At 40.1% G+C, this 27,515-nt stretch overlaps 1 protein-coding gene across 1 annotated transcript; it reads left to right on the plus strand.

Moving 5' to 3' along the window:
- Positions 1-391: 391 nt before the first annotated feature.
- On the plus strand, positions 392-14,664 carry LOC139470865 (uncharacterized). The gene is made up of 6 exons (XM_071253187.1): positions 392-440; positions 1,870-2,586; positions 4,405-5,118; positions 5,448-5,504; positions 12,348-12,998; positions 13,782-14,664. Exons 1-6 carry the CDS (start codon positions 413-415, stop codon positions 14,036-14,038), a joined length of 2,424 nt encoding a protein of 807 aa, XP_071109288.1. The 5' UTR covers positions 392-412; the 3' UTR covers positions 14,039-14,664.
- The last annotated feature ends 12,851 nt before the right edge of the window (positions 14,665-27,515 follow it).

A 27,515-nucleotide genomic window follows, 5' to 3' on the forward strand; every position in this document is an offset into this window, starting at 1 on the left:
TGGGAAATGTTTTCACAGAATGTTGTCCCGCTTGATCACACATGTCATGTAGTGCTGGCATTACCAATGAACTGTTTGCCGATCCATACTGCCTATATATAATGCAGTCTGTCTATATGATGAATATAGTTTGACGTGTTTTTCGTTGGTGGGCATCAACAGCTTGCATCGTCAAGCAACTCATTGACGTTCAGGAGAACTATTTACACAACTCTTATATTAAGCGATGTGTTATAATATAATCCATGAATATCATTGAAGACTTCAAGATTTTAGAATTGATCCCTTTAGGATACTTGAGTCAGTTCTAGCTTGTTTATTTTGGCGCGTTACACGTGTTATTTAAATGAATGCCATACCGGGGGGACTTGGTCACACAGTGGACAACCGACGTGATCAGGTCCACAAGACAATGTTCCTGAGACTGGTACTGTGGATAGGTGAGTTTCTCTACCAACATGTTCGTTACGAAGCTGTGAGAAAGTAGTCTCTGATCGGGATCAAGAATTTTGGAAGAACATGAAACCGTGACACTTTTTTCATGGATTATATCTTCTTTTATTCATTTAACGACGTTTCAGAGCTGCATCTGGTAAAAATACAAGAAGTAGCTCTGAAACGTCGTTAAATGAATAAAAGAAGTTATCCATCAAAAAGTGTCGTGTACTCATGTGAGCCATTACATCTAGCTATAGCTAAAAAATAACTGAGGCCTGCGAACTAGCTAATGTCTTGTTCATGAGGTATTTTAGCTGATATTCCAATCTATCTGTGGAGTTTTTTTAGGCTCTGATGTCGCATGATATAATGCTGGTTGCAGTTGCTTCCGTCACTGTGCTAATCGGGGCGGCCGGGTAGCCTAGTGGTTAAAGCGTTCGCTCGTCACGCCGAAGACCCGGGTTCGGTTCCCGACATGGGTACAATGTGTAAAGCCCATTTCTGGTGTACCCCGCTGTGATATTGCTGGAATATTGCTAAAAGCGGAGTAAAGCCATCCTCACTCACTCACTCACTCACTCACTGTGATAATCTACCTTCTCATTCATGGAAGCGATGATCTTAATCTGCCCATGTTTCAACTATATCGTATACACGAGTAACTATTTCGGCGTGTTGCTGAGTAGACTCATGGATAAAGCTTTTTAATTCTTCGTACATGTGTACAATATGTGAATTCAATCTCAGATGTCGGCCGCCGTTATATTGGGCGAATATTGCTAAAAGCGGCGTAAAACCATATTCATTCATCCACGCTGTCATCTCACTGAGCTATCATTTGTTTCATCCACTATCCTTTCAAACACCTTTAAAGATATGAGGTATACCATCGTTCTACATACATGCACAGATGTATTTAGATAGATACATCATTACACAGGAGCTCTGGGTGAGGTGAGTTGAGGTGAAATGGGGTTCAACGTCGCATTTAAGATTATTGCACTTGTATAGCGACGTGCATGCACGCGTGCGTTCGTGCGTCTGCATGTACAAGTCGATTATATAACGCTAGTCCACTGAGATACCATGCCGCATTTTGACAGGGATTCCCCACTCAGACACAGTAGACGACTAGTCCTCGTTTTAGACCCTTTAAGTCGAGCACCAGGCAGGGTAACAACGAGTACTACCTTTTAACGTCTTTTGGTATACTGCGACCGGTGATCGCATCCACCCCCTACCCCAACCCACACACCCCACCCCACCCCACCCCCACCCCACCCCCAATTCCCACCCCACCTCCCCACACACACTCAAACTTGCTCTCTCCAGGCAGACACATGAGCTGTGGGATAAAGATAACGTTGTAGTTCATAACTCATATCAACACAATTCTCCTTTGTCTTCTGTAGCCACTGTTTTCGTTTGCAGCTTTACCTGCTGGTATCCAAGCGGTGGGGGATTCAAAGAACGATTATGCGGATTCCAAAGAACAAGAGACCCCGGATGGGTACTGGTTTGTGACGTCATTGTTGAATAACACCAGGATGATCATTACCAAATTCGATGTCCAACTCCACAACATAGCGTTGGCCATTGACGAGCAGGGCATCGAGGCCATTGACTTCCACGGTACACCAACATCCTTTGTAAAGATACCAAACAATGGAGACTGGAATGGAGACAATGCCTTCACGTGGTGCTTTCTGCTGTATACAGATGTTGAACAAACAGCCACCATTATGGAATATGAAGGCGTCACGGGGGCGGCGGATGGTGTTAGGTTGACGCTACAAGGAACAAACATCACAGGACAAGTGTTTGATAAGGGTGGCATCGTCTTTGGAAGCCATACACATGATGGCTTGAAGCTGAGTTCCTGGAACTATGTTCTCTTCAGCTACAACAATATCTGGGGGCATATTGATGTACAGATCAATGATATAATGCAAGGGGACTTTCGATCATCGCCAGGGGTGAACGCTAACGCCTTGGGGGATATTACAGTAGGAGGGTCGGTTGATGGGACTGGTCCCTTCGAGGGAAAAATAGCATGTATCCAGTTCTACAAAGTGGCATTTTTAAAGAAAGGTCTTCTGGGTGTTGACGATTTCTATATGGCTGCGTTAAACGACAGGAAACAACTGCGTAAGTTGACTTTCCACAGATAAATATCCGTAGTTATCGAGGTCGAAACCAACCAATGACAAACAACAAAAATCAGGTTGAACATTTGGGGACTAAAATTGTTTATTTCATTGCTAAAGGGTTCATTGTTCAATATCATGGATGGATTAATTTTGAGCATTATTTTTACACACCAAGTTTACTCACCAAGTTACCTCAGAACGCGTAGTAATGCAGACATGCGAACGTTCTTCATTTTAGAGGAAGGCAATGAGTTTCCAAATGGAACCACACTGACGTACTTCCCTTGATTGCCAAACGTTTTCTGGAACACTGAACAGGTGATATAGGGCGCGCTTTCAACGATTGGCACATTTGACACTTCTAACGTTCCGTTCAGTTGTCAATTGTTTAGATTTGAAAAGATCACGACTGAAACGTAATCCCGACTGAACGTCATGTGCTTCTTGCCATTGTGCTTCTAATCTGTGAAACCGATTCCAATTAACACCTTTTGCATTTCATCAACAGCCGTCGTGTTGCTGATGCAGGGAATGAAAGAACATTCACTGAATGTAATGAAGATGATTTTTTGTTTGTCAACAATCTGAACGTAACTCATCTGAAAGACGACAAATACAGATGTTGGGGAATGATATCCTGTGGTCCTAATTGGTGTCATTTCGTTTGATTGGTTTCTGCAAACGTCCCACATGTCTTTAATTGGGGTTCACCTCTAGGGCCAATGTAAGCAGGTTTTGTTTGATTCGGAAACGATTTATCGGGGTCACTTACTATGAACCACTTGAACTCGCCTCTTAAATATATAGGGGTGGTGAGGTAGCCTAGGGGTTATAGCGTTCCTTCGTCACGCCGAAGGCCTAGGTTCGATTCCTGACATGGGTATAAAGTGTATTTCTAGTGTCCCCGCCGCGATATGATGGAAGATTACTAAAAGCGGCGTAATCACAACATCACTCACTTTAATGCCACAGGAACTCATTTACGTCACTACTTCGCATCACGCATATTGACAGTTATCGGAAGCTTTAACGGATCAATTCAATCTTTCCAGGATGGATAATCTGTTATTCCTGGTTGCTCGTTGGTTCTTCTCTGATTACGTTACAGTCACAGACACGTCACAACCGTGTGATATCATTTTAATAGTGGTGTGAGAAATGCGACTAAACGTCGCAAGGCACGCTTCATTCTACTTCGAGGTGTTTGCCTACAAGTAAGGGACCAACAATTGGATATTAGGGGAGGGGATTTATCGAAAAAATATGTTGTCTCCGAAAATGTTTAAAATAATAACATTGTTGTAAGGTATCTTTTTTTAGATAAAAATATATTATCTGGTTTTGTAGCTGTAGCTGAAAAAATATGAAATGGTCGGTTCCAAAAGTATATTGATGTTAAGAGTGAGTGAGTGAGTGAGTTGGGTTTAACGCCGCTTTTAACATCATTCCAGTTTTGTCACGGCGTTTGATGTTAAGAACAATGTTTGATTATGTACATATTTGTTTAAAGGCTATTATTGTTGGTTCCTTGGTTATCCTACTCAAAGTGTTGGACTCAACATATGACATTTTACTCAACATCATTATTCATGGTTGAGTCATGGGGCTACTATGGAAATATACATAGTGTGCTTTCAATGTACATTTATTTTGCATGTTTATTTAACGGTACTTATTTCACATTTGAAACTGAGCATTTTTATGGAACAAAGCTCTACATTGGAAACACAGTAAGTTTGTCTCATATATATTTCATTTTTTTACAGAATATGTTGCTTTTAGCTATTTAGAATTTACTTGAAGTTTCTGTTTACAGTAGAATTGGCCGGGGTGGAAGAAATTGAAAAAGAAGTTAACGATTTCGCTACTTCAAAAAAGCAAGATGCACCTGCTGCATTCTGGCCGATATTCTCCACACTTAACCACGATGGTGAGGAGGAGAAGTCAAGCTTCTTGATGGAACTCCATGATGCGGAGTTGATCCAAATCGGCGCTGGAACTGAAGCCGTGGAGCTGAAGGGAACACCGACTTCCTACGTAACCATCCCCAACGACGGGGGCCTGAATGGCGTCAGTGCATTTTCCTGGTTTTTTAACATTTACCCAAAAGCTGAACAGAGAGCAACTATTCTGGAATATGCTGGCGCCGATGGATGTGGAGATGGGCTGCGGCTTTTACAGAGTGGCACGAATCTAACGGTTGTGATGTACAACGAACAAGGTCATCCTTATGGCGAATATGCTCGAGATGTTTTGATCATCAATCAGTGGAATTTTATAGGAATCACGTACAACAAATATTGGGGTCACATTGATATTATTTACAATAAAGATGACAAATATTTCGAGACCTTCAATCTCCAAGTTTCAACAAATGCAGTTGGTGATATCACTATCGGTAGTTCCGTGAACGGGACAGACCCGTTTCATGGCAATCTAAACTGCATACAGTTCTACAATATGACACTATTCAAGTCTGCACTAGATCATCTTACGGATTTCTGTGACCCTGCGCTGCTTACTGATATAGGTAAGGATCATCATACCTACAATTACAGCATCCTTGGAAAACGTGATGCTCCATTTCAATTATAGTTATAGTGCACGTATCCAATAACGATATTAAGCAATAGTAGAACTGGTAGGCTGTGTAATACATCTACAGTAAACTACGGTTATAACGAACTAAAAGGGACCACTAATTTTAATTCGTTATAACCGTAGTTTGTTAAAAGCAAATGTAGGGAATATATATAGCAAATAGACAGGACAAAAAAATAGTTCGTTATATCCGTCGGTTCTTTATAAGCGTGTCCGTTATAACCGTAGTTTACTGTATGTGTTTTGGGACTATTTCAGCTTGGGCTAATGGACACACGACGGTCTCATCCTCCACCTCAACACGTGCATCTACGGGTGAGTAGAATGGGGGCCTCACGTCATCCGATTCAGTGAACTTCGTTGTGCAAGGACAAACTGTCAGCACTTGGTGTACATTTACTAAGTGTCGGACCGACTCATGATCAAACTGCGAGCGATTATTACTTAGTAGGGCTGCTTAGGTAATGTCTGATGGTATTGTTGAACCAATGCCGTCGATAGTTTGGGTAGTATTAATGAATTCAACATTGGATTCCATTAAAACTACGTCAGTTGCTAAAATTATCTATATCTACACATTAAATGAGCTGCTCATTTTCCCGGCCAAACATAACATCTGTCTCGGCTATTTAAACAAATCTATACAGTGTTACTAGCATCAAAATATCTTGAAAAATAATATAACGACAGCGTAACAAAACAACTTAGTAGTGGATTACCCATATATTAGACAGCCTGCACCGTGGATATGGATAGCCTGTATTGTGGATAGCCTACACAGTGGATAGCCTATACTGTGTAAAACCTATATAGTGGATATCCTGTATTGTGGGTAGCTTGTTTTGTGGAGAGCCTATACTGTGGATAACCTATATAGTGGATAGCCTGTTTATATGGATAGCCTGTATTGTGGGTATCCTGTTTTGTAGAAAGCGTATATATTGGATAGACTGAAGTATGGATAGTCTGTATTGTGGAGAACTTATATTCTGTGTAGCCTATATTGTTGACTACCTATACATGGTGGTTGCTGTGACTACAATATCCGTTGCGATGGTTATTGTCATAACTATCTGTATATAGCGGCTTTTGTGATTACCATCTCTGTTGCTATAGTTATTGGCTTATCTACCTATATATAGTGGTGGTTGAGATTTCCACATCCGTTGCTATAGTTATTGGCATATCTATAGTGATTGTTGAGATTTCCATATCCGGTGCTATAGTTATTGACATATCTACCTATATATAATGATTGTTGATATTTTTATATACGGTACTATAGTTATTGACAAATCCTCCTATATATAATGATTGTTGATATTTTTATATACGGTACTATAGTTATTGACAAATCCTCCTATATATAGTGATTGCTGAGATTGCCATATCTGGTGCTATAGTTATTGACATATCTACCTATAAATAGTGATTGCTGAGATTTCCATATCCGGTGCTTTAGTTATAGACATATCTACCTATATAAAGTGATTGTTGAGATTTCCATATCCTGTGCTATAGGTACTGGCATATCTAAATATATATTGTGATTGTTGAGATGTCCATATCCGGTAATATAGTTATTGACACATCTACCCATATATAATGATTGCTGAGATTTCCATATCCGGTGATATAGTTATTGACATATCTACCTATATACAGTGATTGTTGAGATTTCCATATTCGGTGCTATAGTTATTGACATATCTATGGTGATTGTTGAGATTTCCACGTCCGTTACTTTAGTTATTGACGTATCTACCTATACTGGTGATTGTTGAGATTTCCATATCCTGTGCTATAGTTATTGACATATGTACCTATATATAGTGATTGCTGAGAAGTCCATATCCGGTTCTATAGTTATTGACATATCTACCTTCACACAGTGATTGTTGAGATTTCCATACCCGGTGCTATAGTTATTGGCATTTCTATGGTGATTGTTGAGATTTCCATATCCAGTGCTATAGTTATTGCCATATGTACCAACATAAAGTGATTGTTGAAATTTCCATATCCATAGTTATTAGCATATCTATGATGATTGTTGAGATTTCCACGTCCTTTGCTATAGTTATTGACGTATCTACCTTTATATAGTGATTGTTGAAATTTCCATATCCGGTGCTATAGCTATTGACATATCCTCCTGCATATAGTGGTTGTCCAGATTTCCATTGGCATATCTACCTACATATAGTGATTGTTGAGATTTCCATATCCGGTGCTATAGTTGTTGACGTATCTACCAATATATTGTGATTGTTGAGATTTCCATATCCGGTGCTATTAGTTATTGACATATCTACCTATATATAGTAATTGTTGAGATTTCCATATCCGGTGCTATAGTTATTAATGTATCTACCTATATACAGTGATTGTTGAGATTTCCATATTGGCATATCTATGGTGATTGTTGAGATTTCCACGTCTGGTGCTATAGTTATTGACATATCTACCTTTATATAGTGATTGTTGATATTTCCATATCCGTTGCTATAGTTATTGGCATATCTACCTATATATTGTGATTGTTGAGAATTCCATATCCGATGCTGTAGTTATTGACATATCTACCTATATATTGTGATTGCTTAGATTTCCATATCCGGTGCTATAGTTATTGGCATATCTACCTATATTGGTGATTGTTGAGATTTCCATATCCTGTACTATAGGTACTGGCATATCTAAATATATATTGTGATTGTTGAGATTTCCATATCCGGTAATATAGTTATTGACACATCTACCCATATATAATGATTGCTGAGATTTCCATATCCGGTGATATAGTTATTGACATATCTACCTATATACAGTGATTGTTGAGATTTCCATATTCGGTGCTATAGTTATTGACATATCTATGGTGATTGTTGAGATTTCCACGTCCGTTACTTTAGTTATTGACGTATCTACCTATACTGGTGATTGTTGAGATTTCCATATCCTGTGCTATAGTTATTGACATATGTACCTATATATAGTGATTGCTGAGAAGTCCATATCCGGTTCTATAGTTATTGACATATCTACCTTCACACAGTGATTGTTGAGATTTCCATACCCGGTGCTATAGTTATTGGCATTTCTATGGTGATTGTTGAGATTTCCATATCCAGTGCTATAGTTATTGCCATATGTACCAACATAAAGTGATTGTTGAAATTTCCATATCCATAGTTATTAGCATATCTATGATGATTGTTGAGATTTCCACGTCCTTTGCTATAGTTATTGACGTATCTACCTTTATATAGTGATTGTTGAAATTTCCATATCCGGTGCTATAGCTATTGACATATCCTCCTGCATATAGTGGTTGTCCAGATTTCCATTGGCATATCTACCTACATATAGTGATTGTTGAGATTTCCATATCCGGTGCTATAGTTGTTGACGTATCTACCAATATATTGTGATTGTTGAGATTTCCATATCCGGTGCTATTAGTTATTGACATATCTACCTATATATAGTAATTGTTGAGATTTCCATATCCGGTGCTATAGTTATTAATGTATCTACCTATATACAGTGATTGTTGAGATTTCCATATTGGCATATCTATGGTGATTGTTGAGATTTCCACGTCTGGTGCTATAGTTATTGACATATCTACCTTTATATAGTGATTGTTGATATTTCCATATCCGTTGCTATAGTTATTGGCATATCTACCTATATATTGTGATTGTTGAGAATTCCATATCCGATGCTGTAGTTATTGACATATCTACCTATATATTGTGATTGCTTAGATTTCCATATCCGGTGCTATAGTTATTGGCATATCTACCTATATTGGTGATTGTTGAGATTTCCATATCCTGTACTATAGGTACTGGCATATCTAAATATATATTGTGATTGTTGAGATTTCCATATCCGGTAATATAGTTATTGACACATCTACCCATATACAGTGATTGTTGAGATTTCCATATCCGGAGCTAAAGTTATTGGCATATGTACCTTTATATTGCTGAGATTTTCATATCCAGTTCTATAGTTATTGACATATCTACCTACACACAGTGATTGTTGAGATTTCCATATCCGGTGCTATAGTTATTGGCATATCTGTGGTGATTGTTGATATTTCCATATCCGGTGCTATAGTTATTAACATATCTACCTATATATTGTGATTGTTCAGATTTCCATATCCGGTGCTACAGGTATTGGCATATCTACCTATATATTGTGATTGTTGAGATTTCCATATCTGGTGACATAGTTATTGACACATCTACCCATATATAGTGATTGCTGAGATTTACATATCCGGCTCTATAGTTATTGACATATCTACCTATATGCAGTGATTGTTGAGATTTCATATAGTTATTGACATATCTATGGTGATTGTAGAGATTTCCACGTCCGTTGCTATAGTTATTGACGTATCTACCATTATATAGTGATTGTTGAAATTTCCATATCCGGTGCTATAGTTATTGGCATATCTACCTATATATTGTGATTGTTGAGATTTCCATATCCGGTGCTATAGTTATTGACGTATCCTCCTGTATGTAGTGGTTGTTGAGATTTCCATATCCAGTGCTATAGTTATTGGCACATCTACCTATAGATTGTAATTGCTGAGATTTCCATATCCGGTGATATAGTTATTGACGCATCTACCCATATATAGTGATTGTTGAGATTTCCATATTCGGTGCTATAGTTATTGACATATCTATGGTGATTGTTGAGATTTCCACGTCCGTTACTATAGTTATTGACGTATCTACATATATTGGTGATTGTTGAGATTTCCATATCCTGTGCTATAGTTATTGACATATGTACCTATATATAGTGATTGTTGAGAAGTCCATATCCGGTGCTTAAGTTATTAACATATCTACCTATATACAGTGATTCTTGAGATTTCCATATCAGGTACTATAGTTATTGACATACCTACCTATATATAGTGATAGTTGAGATTTCCATATCCGGTGCTATAGTTATTGGCATACCTATGGTGATTGTTGAGATTTCCATATCCGGTGCTAGAGTTGTTGACATATCTACTTACATGTATATAAGGTTGTTGGGATTTCCACATCCGTTGCTATAGTTATCGGCATATCTATGGTGATTGTTGAGATTTCCATATCCGGTGCTATTGTTATTGACATATCTACCTATATGCAGTGATTATTCAGATTTCCATATCCGGTGCTATATAATGGCATATCTACCTATATATAGTGGTGGTTGAGATTTTCACGTCCGGTGCTATAGATATTGACATATCTACCTATATGCAGTGATTATTGAGATTTCCATATCCGGTGCTGTAGTTATTGACATATCTACCTATATATAGTGATTGTTGAGATTTACATATCCGGTGCTATAGTTATTGACATATCTACCTATATATAGTGATTGTTGAGATTTCCATATCCTGTGCTATAGTTATTGACATATCCTCTTATATATAGGGATTGTTGAGATTTCCATATCCGGTGCTATAGTTATTGACATATCAATAGAGGTTATCACGCGAGTGTGTTTGGGGATGGTAAATATCCTGCATTAGGAATAAACATTGTATTTAGCGAGCCTTGGCGAGCTAAATACATAGTGTTTATTCCTAATACAGGATATTTACCATCCCCAAACACACAAGCGTATTAACATCTTGATCATATAATGTCATTCTTAAATTCTGTGCTTCAAAATCGCTTTCCCTCTCTCACAAACATTACCGAAACATTGCGCGGAATGCGCGCATTAATATGTATTACGTGACAGGGTAAGTGATGTGTCAGTCGGACAGTGACAGTAGCCAATATAATTCCAACTGAAATCTGTTTCTTGTACAGTGGCGAAGCAACGTATACACAAAACAACAATAGTTTTTAATTGCCTTTCGTGGCAATCCATCGGTCTGTCCGCTAGAGTTACTGCCCTTTGTCAAAGGGCAGCTACCCTAACCCTAGTCTATGAGACGTCACGGCCATGGTCAGACGTTGTTGACAGTTTGTCTGTCCTGTCATAAGGTTAAGAAGTGTGGTCAGATGTACACACAGCGACAAAACGAAACAAGGTAACAATTCAATCATAGTTCGGCCAAATCCAACTATTTTAATTTGTGGCGAAGGTTTCAAACCGGAGACATGGCTACTGATCCCGCTTGGATAGGCCTCGTGCCCTCGCAAAATTGTTTCGAAATTTATATCTCCAAAGTTGCCAAAACTTATAAAATGTCTTAGCTACGTCACAGTTAGACAATGGTTTTCAGTATATTAGACTGTTGGTTGAGATTTCCATATCCGTTGCTATAGTTATTGACATATCTACCTATGTATAGTGGTGGTTGAGATTTACAGATCCGTTGCCATAGTTATTGACATATCTATCGTGAATGTTGGGATTTCCAGATCCGTTGCTATAGTTATTGACATATTTATAGTGATTGTTGAGATTTCCACATCCGTTGTTATAGTTATTGACATATCTACCTACATGTATATATAGTGGTGGTTAAGATTTCCACATCCGTTGCTATAGTTATTGACATATCTGTAGTGATTGTTGAGGTGTCTTGGCTACATCAGCAGTATTGGCACGGGCCCTGCTGTGATGTTCCTGTATCAAAAGTTATCGCCGGAGCGGTTGTAGTAGAATCATACCTTCCTTCAACAGCGAACACAATGGCTGCTAATGGCAGTATCTATGTCAACAAGGTGACTGTAGTTTCCACTTGGTTGATGTAGTGATAGCGGATGGGGACCATGTTCTATGTGTTCTAGAGCGTGAACAGAACTACTAATGTGGCAACTGTGATACTTATAGTCCATATCTATATCCACGGTGATTGCTGTACTCGTTGCTAAGGGATATTTTCATACAAAGCTATTTGTACATTGGTTGCTATAGTAATGGTCACACAGCTTACCTGTTGCTACAGAGATTGACACAATGTTTGTTTCAGCCACAATTGTAGCAGTTGTCATTATATTACTCCATAGATATCGTCTCCATGGCAATGGTCTCTGTAGCAATTACGATATCTGTATCTATATGTCGTTGTTTTAGGAACTGTCGTACTATTGTACACAGAGAAAGACACAATCGTTGCTATAACAAAGACATAACTATATATAATTGCTGTACCCTCAGGCACAGTTACATACACGGCGACAGACACGACTACAAACATGGTGACGGACACGACTACAGACACGGCGACATACACGACTACAAACACGGTGACGGACACGACTACAGACACGATGACAGACACGACTACAGACATGGCTACAGACACAGCGCCCGACACGACTACAGACACGGCGACATACACGACTACAATCACGGTGACGGACACGACTACAGACATGGCTACAGACACGGCGACAGACACGACTACAGACACGGTGACGGACACGGCTACAGACACGATGACAGACACGACTACAGACACGGCACCAGACACCACTACAGAGATGGTGACACACACGACTACAGACGCGGCAACAGACAACAAGACTACAGACACGGCTACAGACACGACATCAGACATTGCTGCAGATGCGGTGACAGACACGATGACAGACACGAATACATACACTACAGATACGGCTAGAGAGGCTACAGACACGACTACAGTCTCGGTGACAGACGCCGATGTAGGTACATCAGCGGTTTCCAAGACTCCACGAACCACACACCAAACTACGCCTTCCCTGGCTTCGTCAACGACGCACTCAACAAGCCCGGTGTCTATCAACGCCACAAGTCCTACCGTCCGCAGCAGCGTCTGCAACCTTCGTAAGTAAGGAGTTTAGCAAGCGCAGATAATGCAAAGTATGTTTGTTGTTTAACGCCGCACACAGCAATTTTCAAGCTATATGACGGCGGCTTGTAAATAATCAAGTCTGAAACAGACAAGCCGGTAATATAGATAGAATGAGTATCGATCCACTCGATCCACGCAATTGGGATACGGAGATATGCAACAACCTGGTCAGCGAGCCTGACCACCCGATCCCGTTAGTCGACTCTTACGACAAGCATAGTCGCCTTTTACGGCAAGGATATAGTGCCAAAAGCCTATTCTACACTGGATCTTCACGGGTCTAATGCAGTGCAATCCTGTGGCAAGGAGTATTATTTGTTGTTCCATTTGCGGAACTGACTGACTTATTGTATGATCTTAACCTGACAATATGCAACAGGCATATAACACTGATGATGGCATAGCATGAGAAGTTATACGAACTTAATGTGATTTTTTTATCGTAACCGGTCCGATCACAATCCGATATTCATGATATATAAACAAAACAAAAAGGTAAAGGGATCATGAATATTTTGGGGGACAGTTTTTGTCGTGAAGCCTGAGCACACAATTTCATAAATAAATATACCAATATATTCACGATCCCTAACTTATCTTGTTCAGTATAGCTCTAACAAAGCGTTATGCAACGTTTTAGTTTAGTCTACACAAAGTCCACATTTCCGGTAAGGAGGACCTGGTATGACCTTGTTCTTGTTGAATGTGAGCAATAACGGCACATGTCACTAGCGTTGTACGTGTTCTATTTCCAGGTGCGTCTACGGCGCATGCGTGTTATACCTTCAAACTACTTCACAAAAACATGATCTTCAAAGAGGCCGCCATCTTCGAAGCCAGTGGGAAGACGTTAGCAAGCTGCGCGGAGATGTGCACGTCCGATGGTCAGTGCACGTGCTTCGTCGTCTACGACAACGGAGACTGTCGCCTGACTACGTGCTTACTGGGGGCACATCTGTTTGAACCCACCACAGAAATGACGTCAGTGTACAGCATCGTCAAGGTCGACTAGGTGTGCAAGACGGCCTTCAAATATCTGTTTGCACTGGGTGGGCTTACAATGCATGGCCACACGTATTGAAGTACCATGAGTGCGTCACTGTGGTGAAGTAAACGAAGCGCTTATAAAATCCTCAAATGCCTACCTTGTCTACGATGTCATTGTCGATTTCCCAGCACAATCACTACGTGTTTGCTGCATCACATAGACCAGTAATACCGTGTATGGTAGATATTTGTCCAGCATCCACCAATAGAAAGTATTCTGCTCAAAGCATCGTCAACTTCATCAGGCCTCTCAATAAACACATATTTGACCAGAAAAGACATTTTTCACCTTTTTTATGTTTTTGTGCGCCATTTTTGTGCACTCCGATATCCATTATGCCATTGAGAGGCTGACAGCAGTGCTGGAACTATAGTGTTGCACCACTTGATACATAACGCGGCTTATGATTGTTATATTAGAATAGAAAAAAAAATTGCAAGCGAATCCGTGGCATATGTTTGGCTTACCAAACTACTTTTTTGCGTTTGTTTGCATAAACCGAAAAACAATTCGCCCAAGCCCAGTACCAAACTACTGTTGCCTGATTGGCTGATAACAGAATGGGCGGGACTTGTGTTTCATCTTCTCACAGTTGGGTGTCACTTTTGTCTACATTTCGTTGAGTGCTTTAATAATAAAATAAGCGAAGTTTGTGAAGTTATTATTGTTGACGTGTTTATTTAGAACTGATTTTAATGTGTATTTCCGGTCATGGGGGTTTACCCTGGTTCACCCACTTTGCGTTAATCCGCACAGCGAATTTACACAGTTTGCACGTTGGGTTTTACGCCAAAAGACGTTGAGGTCATTTCTTAATTGAATGGTCAATGTAAGTATAATGCATTGACAGACGTGTCTCTTAATGTCGCCGACAGTTATGGAATATGTATATAATTATAATCGCCACTACCGTATAACTCGCTAGAAACACCATGCTTCTGACATTCCGGCGAAACTAGACTGCTGGTGATCCAGCCAGCATCGGAGTAGCAGCCTACCACTGCTGACTAATATACATATGTTTGAAAACGGAAATCAGCATCAATTTCACAATGACCTGGTTTTGTATAAAATCAATTAAGTTTAAAAATGTTAAGGAGTGTTGACATATGTCCGGCCATCGTGGGAGGCACACTTTCACAGTCCCCTGTCACATATAGTTATAATCTACCAAATTAGATTGTGTAGCGCAAATGTAAAATGTGAAATATTCCCCTGGTCCGGTTTCAAATATAATACACGTATAGCTGCCAACTTGTCATTCAAACAATTGATATAATATGTGTACAGTCTTCACGTCAGCTTGATCATGCACCGCCGCGATGTATTCGATGTATTCGAAGCGGACTATGAATCACCATAGCCATCCACATTCATACTTAAAATGCTCCCACGAACAAATCGACAGGGGAACGTAATTTTTCTGAAGCATTATCGTGAGTGGGTTAAATTTGCAATTGTTCATGATTCGTTTACCATGAATTGACCGCCAACACTGTACCCGTTAGGTAAAACGAACCAGGCCTTCGAGGTGCATAATTGACGCCCTTGCCACAGGGCTACTCAACACTTTCCTTAAGTTTTGTTTGTTTGGTGTTTCCTTACTCCTTAATGTGACTGTAATTTATGACGGCGGTCTGTAAAAAAATCGAATCTTGACAAGACAGTCCAGTGATTGACATCATGAGCAATTAGGATACGGTGACATACATCAACCAGAACAGCGAGCCTGACCACCCTATCCCGTTACATATTAGTCGCTTCTTACGACAAGCATGGCAGTCACGGGTTACTAGGCTGTGTGTTTTGCCACACTCGCTTAGGAGATCAACATTTTGGTTTTCAATGTAGAGCTGTGTTGTCTGTAGATATGACGGCACAAAGTTGAGGTAAGAAACTACGGCGTATAGATGGAGCTCGAGGTTTCAAACGTTGCATTTAGTGCTGCTGAATGTTATCTGTCCGTATAAGTATCCTCATTCTACTATAATCAATTTAGACTGACGGTAGTGGGCAGAACAATAACACATTGGCCAATGAACAGTCAACAAACACAATGAAACCGATCCGAGGGAATCCGAGAATTTCGAAACAGCTTGGATTTCCAAATTTATGGAAGCAAATGACAGACTATTTTTCTGACCCTAAATATCGCTTTTAGTTGCCAGTATTCCCATTTTTTCATGGCTGTTGGGGTTTCGTAGGTATAAAAATAATAGACATTTGAAACCTCTGATAAACAATCCCCAGTTCGCTGATTAGCTGACTGACTAAAATTGCTGAAGCTCATACATTCATTCATCTGCCTACTCAATGAATCTTCAGCCCAGCGTTCGTCATCGTCAGTACTATTCCATATGACTAACGTTCCGGCGATACAATAATATTATGATTGTTAATCTGACCTAATGTCCTCATTGTGATAGGGTGATGACTAATATTTACCAGAAATATGTCAGTCAGTGGAGATACACGATTTCAATTCAAGCGGGCAGTGTCCACTTCCGCTTGGCCATTTACGTAGAAATGTGACAAGCTTCTATATGTAGTAACTCCACACGGAAACCAGAGGTGGGAAACTCACGTAGCGGTATTAGGTTGCGAAAATAGCAGTGACTGTAACTGGCTTTCTGCTGCATCTAAAAGTTTGCCTGACTGCTTCCTAGTGCCTACTTTTGTTTCTCCATAATCTTAATTTAGACAACTTCGTGTTGGATTATAAATTGTTATTTCCTAGGAAAGATGTGATTACCTATAATTTGAAAATATGGGAAAGCCTGTAAGGGCGTTGTCATGTCGACCTGGTATGAATTTCAAGTGAAGGCTATTAGCTAAACTAAGCTTATTGCAAAAGCGACACCTTTAACATGGATTGGGTGATTATCACTAAATATTTTAACAATAAGATGTACGCTGTCAGTAGAAATGTATCTCAGATCCGTCAAATGTAATGTCGACGACCCTACATTTATCTATACTTTACAAATAGCTCACAAAGAAACATCCTATTGTACCTTGCAAGCAACTACCCTGCTCTGGAAACCAATCAATATACATGTACACATACAATTCAACCGACAAATTCAATAATGGTGCATTCACCAACTCCGTTCAATCCCCTTAACGCAATACTTATTAATACTTGACCGTGATATACAAACCCTGATGGAAGAGGCAGACAAAGCGCTAGTACTGTACTACAGCGGGGCTGAGCGTACCACCCCCTGCGTCAAGTAGGTTTCCGTCCAGTCACCCCCAGGCTCATTGTATATTACGTCCACCATATGGTCGGTGCACAATGCGCAATTTAACAAATCTGTTTTTGTCCAGATTGTCTCGTGGATAAATGTCTTAAGTATCGATGAAACTGTGATGAACTATATGTATGGCATGCTCAACGCACACGAACGCTGACTTTATGTTGGAATAAATATCGCCTAGGACCACATCAACATGTGTGGCATCTCTAACGTTTGCCTTTATCCATTGCAGACAGACAGCTATTTTATTAGAGTCGTCTCCACACACATAAATACAACACATTTGCAGTGAGAGGATTGAGCATTTCCACATTAAATTACGATAAAATGTACATTCGTTTGAATAAAAGAAAAGTGTACAGCATAAAATAAGCATATCTTTTATGCTTGAAATTTCTACAACATTGTACATAGTCACACTTTTTTCTTAGGACATATTAAAGCAGGTTCTGGCAGATAAAATACGCATTTCAGAAATGGATAAAAAAATCGTATCAGTCTGTTAGAATAGGTCTTCAGCAACCCATGCTTGTCGTAAGAGGCCACTAACGGGATCGGGTGGTCTGACTCGCTGTCTTGAGGCATGTCATCGTACTCAAATTGCGATGCTCGTGATGTCATTCTGTTGATTGTTTGGTTATGACTCGATTATTTACAGACCGCTGCCATATAGCTGGAATATTGTTGAGTGCTGCGTTAAAAAACAAAACAAACAAACAAACAAATACAAGAAATTGCGTAAACTCGCAGTTCGTTGCGTGCTGTGCTCGTGTTACTCTGTGGCACTGGTTAATTCCATCGGGTTTGGCATCTAACGAGTACTAATGCTTTACCCCTGATACAACAAAGATACATTATAGTTTTCAACAATTCTGAACTATCCAAGGCCGTGATCGTAAAGCTTAGCACTTGTCTTTAATTCCAAGTTCGTTACTTTGTTTCAGCTAATTATTGCTACAGATGCGTATTCTACTCGCTAACTGATCGGGGTCTGTATACCCCCATATACTCCACCTTGTCATGTCCCCACCCCTCCTCGAATAAACAAAGGGAAAAAGGATGTGTTTTATCACGCAAAGGTGTTTTTGTAACTGGTCATACAGTCATGGAGAAACTTGCGCAGCCACGAACCATGAAAATGCAACCATGTGCCAGTGTATGAACAACCGTTGTACGTCCTCACTTAGACAGGTGGCATTGCAGTGCGGAGCTTTATGAGATCTATAGCGGATGTATAAACGGAGACCTCTCGTTTAGGTTTAATTCTTACAAATTAAGCTGCAAACTATCTTAAATGTATGCATGTTGGTTTCGTTGCTTTCATGTGTGTATGCACAATATATACTAAAATACCTACGTATGACGTTGGATAGAATGAACAGAAGGTATATACAGTACATATAACAGTTGTTTAGTCAGTTGTTGTGTAAATAGCATTGCCGTACTAAATACGTACTTAAGCGTTCGGCTGTACAGTCAAGTTAATGGCCATCTCCTGATATCCTGTGTAGCTTCGCTGGTGTAATTGAGATAAGTGTCTGATGACCTCTAATTGCTTTGCCTGTACAGTCGCGACTTCAGGGATTACATCTTGTTTCCGCGAAGTGAATTAATGATGTGAGGCCATTGTGGCATATGTGACTGTACAGAATGGTTCAATATCTGGCTGACATCGTCAGAGTGAGGGATCACGGCATCCGCATCCTAGTCAAACCAGCATCTACACAACCATATGAGGACCTTCCAAGACTGACTCATTGCTGCCAGTTCCGTGTATGTAGTAATTATTCAGCAGTGTGGTTTCGGCTGTTGGGGTGTTGTCCGTGTCTAAAACACTGCTACGATATTTACTTACTTTCGTTTTAGAGGCAGTAGGGTAGCTTTGTGGATGAGCGTTCGCTCGTCTCGCCAAAGCCCGGATTCCTCATATGCGTACAATGTGTGAAGACATAATATTGACGGAATCGTTTTAAGAACGATGATAACACCACTCACTCACTCACTCACTCACATTGGCACAATAGCATATTCAAATAATTATTTAACTACACACAAGTTTAGTATGTTTCACTTCAATACGATGACCCATTTAAACGTATACCATATAAAAAAACAACTGCCGTGAAATAGACTTAAAAATTGGATCTGACCCACAAGTTCCAAACGGTATCAAGCTGGTACTATTCAAGGGAGATAGTTCTGTCGACATACAACTTCGATTTTACAAGGAATGTGGCATTTCGGTGAATATACAAACACCGTTATCAAGTAACGCAGCATGACTTTGTATATCCATAAAACTATCTCCCTTGTTCATCGAACCACCTGGGCGGTCGGGTAGCCACTCACTCACTCATCGAACCGCCTGGGCGGTCGGGTAGCCCAGTGGTTAAAGCGTTGGCTCGTCACGCCGAAGACTCGGGTTCGATTCCCGACATGAGTACAATGTGTGAAGCCCATTTCTGTGGTCCACCGCCGTGATATTGCTGGAATATTGCTAAAGGCGGCGTAAAACCATAATCACTCACTCACTCACTCACTCATCGAACCACCTTCTAAATGCCACTTAAAGACGGAATCGTAACTCGTCTGAAAACGGTCGCCGAAACACTGCAACCATAAGGTCCAAAACACAACTATGACACCCGTATCCAATACATCACCATCGAATAACCATTTCTTTTGTTTCATTTTTAACAAATCAAACACTCAAACTTGAGTGCATACCAACTTATGACCGGTACTCTACATGGTTGGGGACGGTGGGGTAGCCCAATGGTTAAAGCGTTCACTCGTCACGCCGAAGACCCGGGTTCGATTCCCCATATGGGTACAATGTGTGAAGCCCATTTATGGTGTCCCTCGCCATGATATTGTTGGAATATTGCTAAAAGCAGCGTAAAACCATACTCACTCACTTTACATGGTTGATAGTGATTACCTCCCCTGTGTTTCAGTATGTGTTCATGTGTGTAAGTCATCCTTCATCTGTGCTGCCGACACTTGAAGAACCGGATTACAGTTGGTCTTCAGGAACCCTTGCTTTTCGTAAGAGGCGACTAAAGGGATCGGGTGGTCAGGCTCGCTGACTTGGTTGATGCATGTCATCGTATCCCAATTGCGTAGATCGTCGCTCATGATGTCAATCACTTGATTGTCTGGTCAAGACTAGATTATTCTACAGACCGCCGTCATATAGCTGGAATATTGCTTAGTACGACGTTAAACAACACATAAACAAACAACATCTATGGTGCTTCCTACATGTGTATTTCGTATTGTAACCTCCAAAGACTGCGATGTTGCAGAAATATCTAATTGACATGTTAAATCAATAAATCTGATTCTACCCTATATTAGTTTACTGAAAGTTTAAACGGTGCATATTCGTGTTTAATGTTCACGATTGTGTCATCAATACGAGCGTATATTTCAGCTGGTACGCCTGGTTGGCATGGCGTGACTGTGTCCCGGGGCATGTGCGGGCCAATGCTGCCATGGGTCAAGAGTGTCGGGCATCATAGAGGAGATTGTGGCCGCACTCAGGAAGTCATTGAAGATATATCAGTGACAACAGGAACAGACAATACGCACGGCAACATATGTGAGTGGATATGTTGAAGCGATTCTTGGTATCAGTCGCTTTATTGAAAACATCATTTCGAGGACAGTTAAAACGTTTTTGACAATCAACTGTGTATCGTTAGGGAGAAAAAATGCATAAATGTGTAAGCTTGTACAAGTGTTTGCGTATTTAAGTTTCTTGTAATTTTGACCTAATCGTCTAATTATAAGGAGGTGCAATTCGCCACGTAGAGGCGTGCCTACAGAGTGACATCACCGAGTGGTTATGTCGAGTGGGATGTATCACCTGCAGTCAACTGTGTCTGTGGTGGTGTATATGTATTTGCTAGTTTGAAACAGTACACACGGGACTTTAAGTGTTGTCAGGATTTCCTTATTTTAGTAAATATAAGCCAAGATTCAAAACCTAAACTCATGAATTGTATAACATTGTTAGCTGGTAGCTTCAATGAAGATTTAAACGAATACTCGCTTTGGCTATTAGTCATGTGGCAGACGGTGGGGCCAAAACTTGATATCGTGTAGCGGCTGCACAAACAATCTTTCAAGTATGACGCCACACGAATCAATGGATTTCGTTTTAATGACACGATATTCGGCTCATACTGATTAGTTCTTTTGAAGCGCTACAGAAAAGGATCTCCAAGTGTTACGTGACTACCGCATATGGTCATCAACTAGACACAATTTACATTGATATACTACTGATTAATAATGCTTCATCTGACCACAAGGATATCACAATGAAAGTCTCACATGCGCCCATAATGACCACAACGCTTTCTCTCCAGATTCAGACCTCTGCAGACAGGTCTACATGTGTGTTACTTCATGGTCTTGTACCACAGTACAGACATGCATACATGTGTGTTACGTCATGGCCTTGTACCACAGTAAAGACAGGTCTACATGTGTGTTACTTCATGGCCTTGTACCACAGTACAGACAGGTCTACATGGGTGTTACGTCATGGCCTTGTACCACAGTACAGACAGGTCTACATGGGTGTTACTTCATGGCCTTGTACCACAGTACAGACAGGTCTACATGGGTGTTACTTCGTGGCCTTGTACCACAGTAAAGACAGGTCTACATGGGTGTTACTTCATGGCCTTGTACCACAGTATAGACAGGTCTACATGGGTGTTACTTCATGGCTTTGTGCCACAGTATAGACAGGTCTTCATGGGTGTTACTTCGTGGCCTTGTACCACAGTAAAGACAGGTCTACATGGGTGTTACTTCATGGCCTTGTACCACAGTAAAGACAGGTCTACATGGGTGTTACTTCGTGGCCTTGTACCACAGTAAAGACAGGTCTACATGGGTGTTACTTCATGGCCTTGTACCACGGTACAGACAGGTCTACATGGGTGTTACTTCATGGCCTTGTACCACAGTATAGACATGTGTACATGGGCGTTACTGCATGGCCTTGTACCACGGTACAGACAGGTCTACATGGGTGTGACTTCATGGCCTTGTACCACGGTACAGACAGGTCTACATGGGTGTTACTTCATGGCCTTGTACCACAGTACAGACAGGTCTTCATGGGTGTTACTTCGTGGCCTTGTACCACAGTATAGACAGGTCTACATGGGTGTTACTGCATGGCCTTGTACCACGGTACAGACAGGTCTACATGGGTGTTACTTCATGGCCTTGTACCACAGTATAGACATGTGTACATGGGCGTTACTGCATGGCCTTGTACCACGGTACAGACAGGTCTACATGGGTGTGACTTCATGGCTTTGTACCACAGTATAGACAGGTCTACATGGGTGTTACGTCATGGCTTTGTGCCACAGTACAGACATGCATACATGGGTGTTACTTCATGGCTTTGTACCACAGTATAGACAGGTCTACATGGGTGTTACGTCATGGCTTTGTGCCACAGTACAGACATGCATACATGGGTGTTACTTCGTGGCTTTGTACCACAGTATAGACAGGTCTACATGGGTGTTACGTCATGGCCTTGTTCCGCTCTATTGACAGGTCTACATGGGTATTACTTCGTGGCCTTGTTCCGCTCTATTGACGGGTCTACGTGGGTGTTACTTCATGGCCTTATACCACACGTGACGGGACACGTCCACATAATTTCACAGGATATTATGAAAGGATAGAGGTATTCTATATCAAAGTGTTGCTGTGTCTAAAAATACACACCCCGGGAAGTTGTAAGAAATTTGCTTTAATCGGGTTTACTCAAGGTCCACGTGTTCTTAATGAAAGTACACTGTGTGAATTGTGATAACACACGTGGCTCAGTCCGTCCTCGTCCGTTTCCCATTCCTTCCTTTGAGTTAGTAAGTTGGTATTTTACGCCTCTTTTGAAAGAAAGTAGACAAAACGTTTATGTAACAACGTCTTTATTATGCTGTAAAGGCGACGTTTCGGTATAGATCTTAATAGCGTTGTCAAGCAAAACTGAATAATACTTACTTACTGACTTACTTTGGAGATTTAACGTGCGCTTTCCGACTGATGCGTATTTCGCACACGGGCCCGGCCCGGCCATTTAATGTGTTTCCGAAAGGGGCGAAAGTGGTGTGTGCAACCCAAGAGGGGGCTTTAGGGGTTGGTTATATAGAATTTGGGAATTTTGAGATTTGGGAGTGAGTTAGTGAATATTGCTTAACGCCGCATCAGCAATTTTGCAGCTATTCGCGGCGATTGAGATTTGGAATAGATGCCGATGGGGTTGGGGAGTAGAACTAAGGGAGCTGGGTATGGTGGATGTTTGTTTGTTTATGTGATTTTGATTTGGTAGATTATAGTGTTTTTAGATGCGTTTTATTAGTTCCGTTTTGATTAAGAATACGCCTAAGGCCTTGAAGTTTTCTAGTTTATTTTGTGGGTTTAGTATTGCTTCTAGAGTGAGAGCCTTGTTTAGATTGAGGGTGGTTGGTAATGCGGTTCGATGTGTTAGGTAATGTGTGCAGTGGATGAGTACTTACTTACTTACTTACTTTGGAGATTTAACGTGCGCTTTCCGACTGATGCGTATTTCGCACACGGGCCCGGCCAGGCCATTTAATGTGTTTCCGAATGGGGCGAAGGTGGTCTGTGCAACCCAAGAGGGGGCTTTAGGGGTTGCTTATATATAATTTGGGAATTTTGAGATTTGGAATAGATGCCGATGGGGTTGGGGAGGAGAACTAAGGGAGCTGGGTATGGTGGATGTTTGTTTATGTGATTTTGATTTGGTAGGTTATTATGTTTTTAGATGCGTTTTATTAGTTCCGTTTTGATTAAGAATACGCCTAAGGCCTTGAAGTTTTCTAGTTTATTTTGTGGGTTAAGTATTGCTTCTAGAGTGAGAGCCTTGTTTAGATTGAGGGTGGTTTGTAATGCGGTTCGATGTGTGAGGTAGTGTGTGCAGTGGATGAGTGCGTGTTCTGGGGTTTCTAGTTGTTTGCAGTGTGGGCAGTTACCTGTAGTGTGTTTTTTTATTTTTTTTAGGTGGTTATTTAGGTTGGTGTGTCCTGTTTGGAGTTTAGTGATTACTCTGTCGATTTTTTTTTATGGATGGAGAATTTTTGGTTTGGTTAGTGGTTTGCTGAGTACTTTTTTGATTTGGCTATTTGAGTTTAGATATAGGTTATGCCATTTTTTGTGATTTTTTGTTTGTTCACACTTTTAATTTCTGATTTTGACATGGGTAAGTTTAAGCTTATTTCTGGGATTTTTCATTACCGTATATTCCTACGTGGGCGGGTATCCACAAGAAGGTTATTTGTTTGCCTGCCTTAGTTAGGTCGTTGGAGCTTTTAAGTGGATGAGTGCGTGTTCTGGAGTTTCTAGTTGTTTGCCTTGTGGGCAGGACTGAATAATGAACATGCTACCGAATATATATGGCAGGTGAAGGATTAACAGTAACAACAATTATCATACATGAGAGGGATTATCGGGGGTAGGTTGGAAAATAACAACAGGCGGATAATAATGTAAGAACGGGATGGACATAGAACACACGATGAGGAAGCCAGTTAATCAGGAAGCCAATTATACAGGAAGCCAATTGTACCGGATTTAAATACATGGTGGGAGATTGGAAAATACTACTGCTTGATGAGCTCATAGTAGGCGGATGGTATGAAAGAACCTTGATCTCTGATGATAGAAGGATATACCGACTATTTAGATTCATTTTGGCAAAATGCTTTTGTTTAAAAAGTGTACAAAAATTTAGATTGTCGGCTCCACGCCCCAGTATATACGGAGAACAGAATTGTACTATATTAATTGATGTTGTTACTAGGGCCATGTAGGGTGGTAGAATCAAATGTACTCGTGCGTTTGTTTAAATTCAGGAAACGTCTCCCTTGACTGCGACATCCGTTTATTTGAGCCAAAACTAGCCTTGGCGATCCAAAACTTTATTCAGTGTTATATCCATTTTGATAATACATCAAGAGATTAATAATGTATCAAAGTGATTAACTAATACCCGATTTCAAAACAAATTATTAAAGTACCTGTTACATATATAAGCCATCTTGGTCTGATATATATATTGAAGTATAAGCTATGTTGGTCTGTTCGATGCTCATGTACGAAATGTGTCAGCTTGGTGAGTTTAGATACATATACCCATGGTACCTTTCATTTAATGACTATATCTATAGATATGACTTTGTCCGACATTACTCTGGGGTATAAACATTATGCATATCACACTCTCGGCAGCTAGCACTGACATGTTATGATATATGAGATAAGCCATTTTTCCATAAATAGTACTTTACAATGATAGTTAACTTTGCTTTGTCATCAAGATTTAGCGAAGTGTTTCTTTCACCAATAAACACGTTTAATGAATCGCGTTCGTGAATTCTCTGTATATGTGGAAACATATGTCGGCACAGTCGCCAACATAGTACCTACATACGATTCCGATACTATACCTTAATTAGATCAAAATATCTATTCAATCCAAGCCTCTAACATCGATGAGATCTTGATTCTAGATTTGTTGCATCTGCAATATGTGATATATATAGCACCTCACAGATACACACTGCAATATGTGATATATATAGCACCTCACATATACACACTGCAATATGTGATATATATAGCACCTCACAGATACACACTGCAATATGTGATATATATAGCACCTCACAGATACACACTGCATTATGTGATATATATAGCACCTCACAGATACACACTGCAATATGTGATATATATATATAGCACCTCACAGATACACACTGCAATATATGATATATATAGCACCTCACAGATACACACTGCAATATGTGATTTATATAGCACCTCAGATACACACTGCAATATGTGATATATATAGCACCTCACAGATACACACTGCAATATGTGATATATATAGCACATCACATATACACACTGCAATATGTGATATATATATAGCACCTCACAGATACACACTGCAATGTGTGATATATATAGCACCTCACAGATACACACTGCAATATGTGATATATATAGCACCTCACAGATACACACTGCAATATGTGATATATATAGCACCTCACAGATACACACTGCAATATATGATATATATAGCACCTCACAGATACACACTGCAATATGTGATGTATATAGCACCTCACAGATACACACTGCAATATGTGATGTATATAGCATCTCACAGATACACACTGCAAAATGTGACGTACATGTATATAAAACCTCACAGACACACACTGCAATATGTGATGTATATAGCATCTCACAGATACACACTGCAATATGTGACGTACATGTATATAACACCTCACAGATACACACTGCAGTATGTTATGTATATAGCACCTCACAGACACACACTGCAATATGTGATGTATATAGCATCTCACAGATACACACTGCAATATGTGATATATATAGCACCACACAGATACACACAGCAGTATGTGATATATACATATAGCACCTCAAAGACACACACTGCAGTATGTGATGTATATAACACTTCACAGATACACACTGCAGTGAGTGATATATATATAGCACCTCACAGATACACACTGCAGTATGTGATGTACGTGTATATTGCGTCTCACAGATACACACTGCAATGTGTGATATATATATAGCACTTCACAGATACACACTGCAATGTGTGATGTACGTGTATATTGCGTCTCACAGATACACACTGCAATATGTAATGTATATAGCATCTCACAGATACACACTGCAATGTGTGATATATATATCACCTCACAGATACACACTGCAATATATGATATATATAGCACCTCACAGATACACACTGCAATATGTGATATATAGAGCACCTCACATATACACACTGCAATATGTGATGTATATAGCACCTCACATATACACACTGCAATATGTGATATATATAGCACCTCACAGATACACACTGCAATATGTGATATATATAGCACCTCACAGATACACACTGCAATATGTGATATATATAGCACCTCACAGATACACACTGCAATATGTGATATATATAGCACCTCACAGATACACACTGCAATATGTGATATATATAGCACCTCACAGATACACACTGCAATATGTGATATATATAGCACCTCACATATACAGACTGC

Source organism: Haliotis cracherodii, unplaced genomic scaffold, assembly GCF_022045235.1.
Source record: "Haliotis cracherodii isolate W230 unplaced genomic scaffold, xgHalCrac1.p SCAF_21, whole genome shotgun sequence".
In the NCBI taxonomy this organism is placed as follows: domain Eukaryota; kingdom Metazoa; phylum Mollusca; class Gastropoda; order Lepetellida; family Haliotidae; genus Haliotis; species Haliotis cracherodii.

Excerpts from the sequence above, each read along its gene's own strand:
- LOC139470865 (XM_071253187.1), top strand. The coding sequence starts at position 413 with ATGTTCCTGAGACTGGTACTGTGGATAG. Across the intron at positions 441-1,869 it reads GAGACTGGTACTGTGGATAG|CTTTACCTGCTGGTATCCAA; the intron begins GTGAGTTTCTCT and ends TTTCGTTTGCAG. Across the intron at positions 2,587-4,404 it reads AAACGACAGGAAACAACTGC|TAGAATTGGCCGGGGTGGAA; the intron begins GTAAGTTGACTT and ends TTCTGTTTACAG.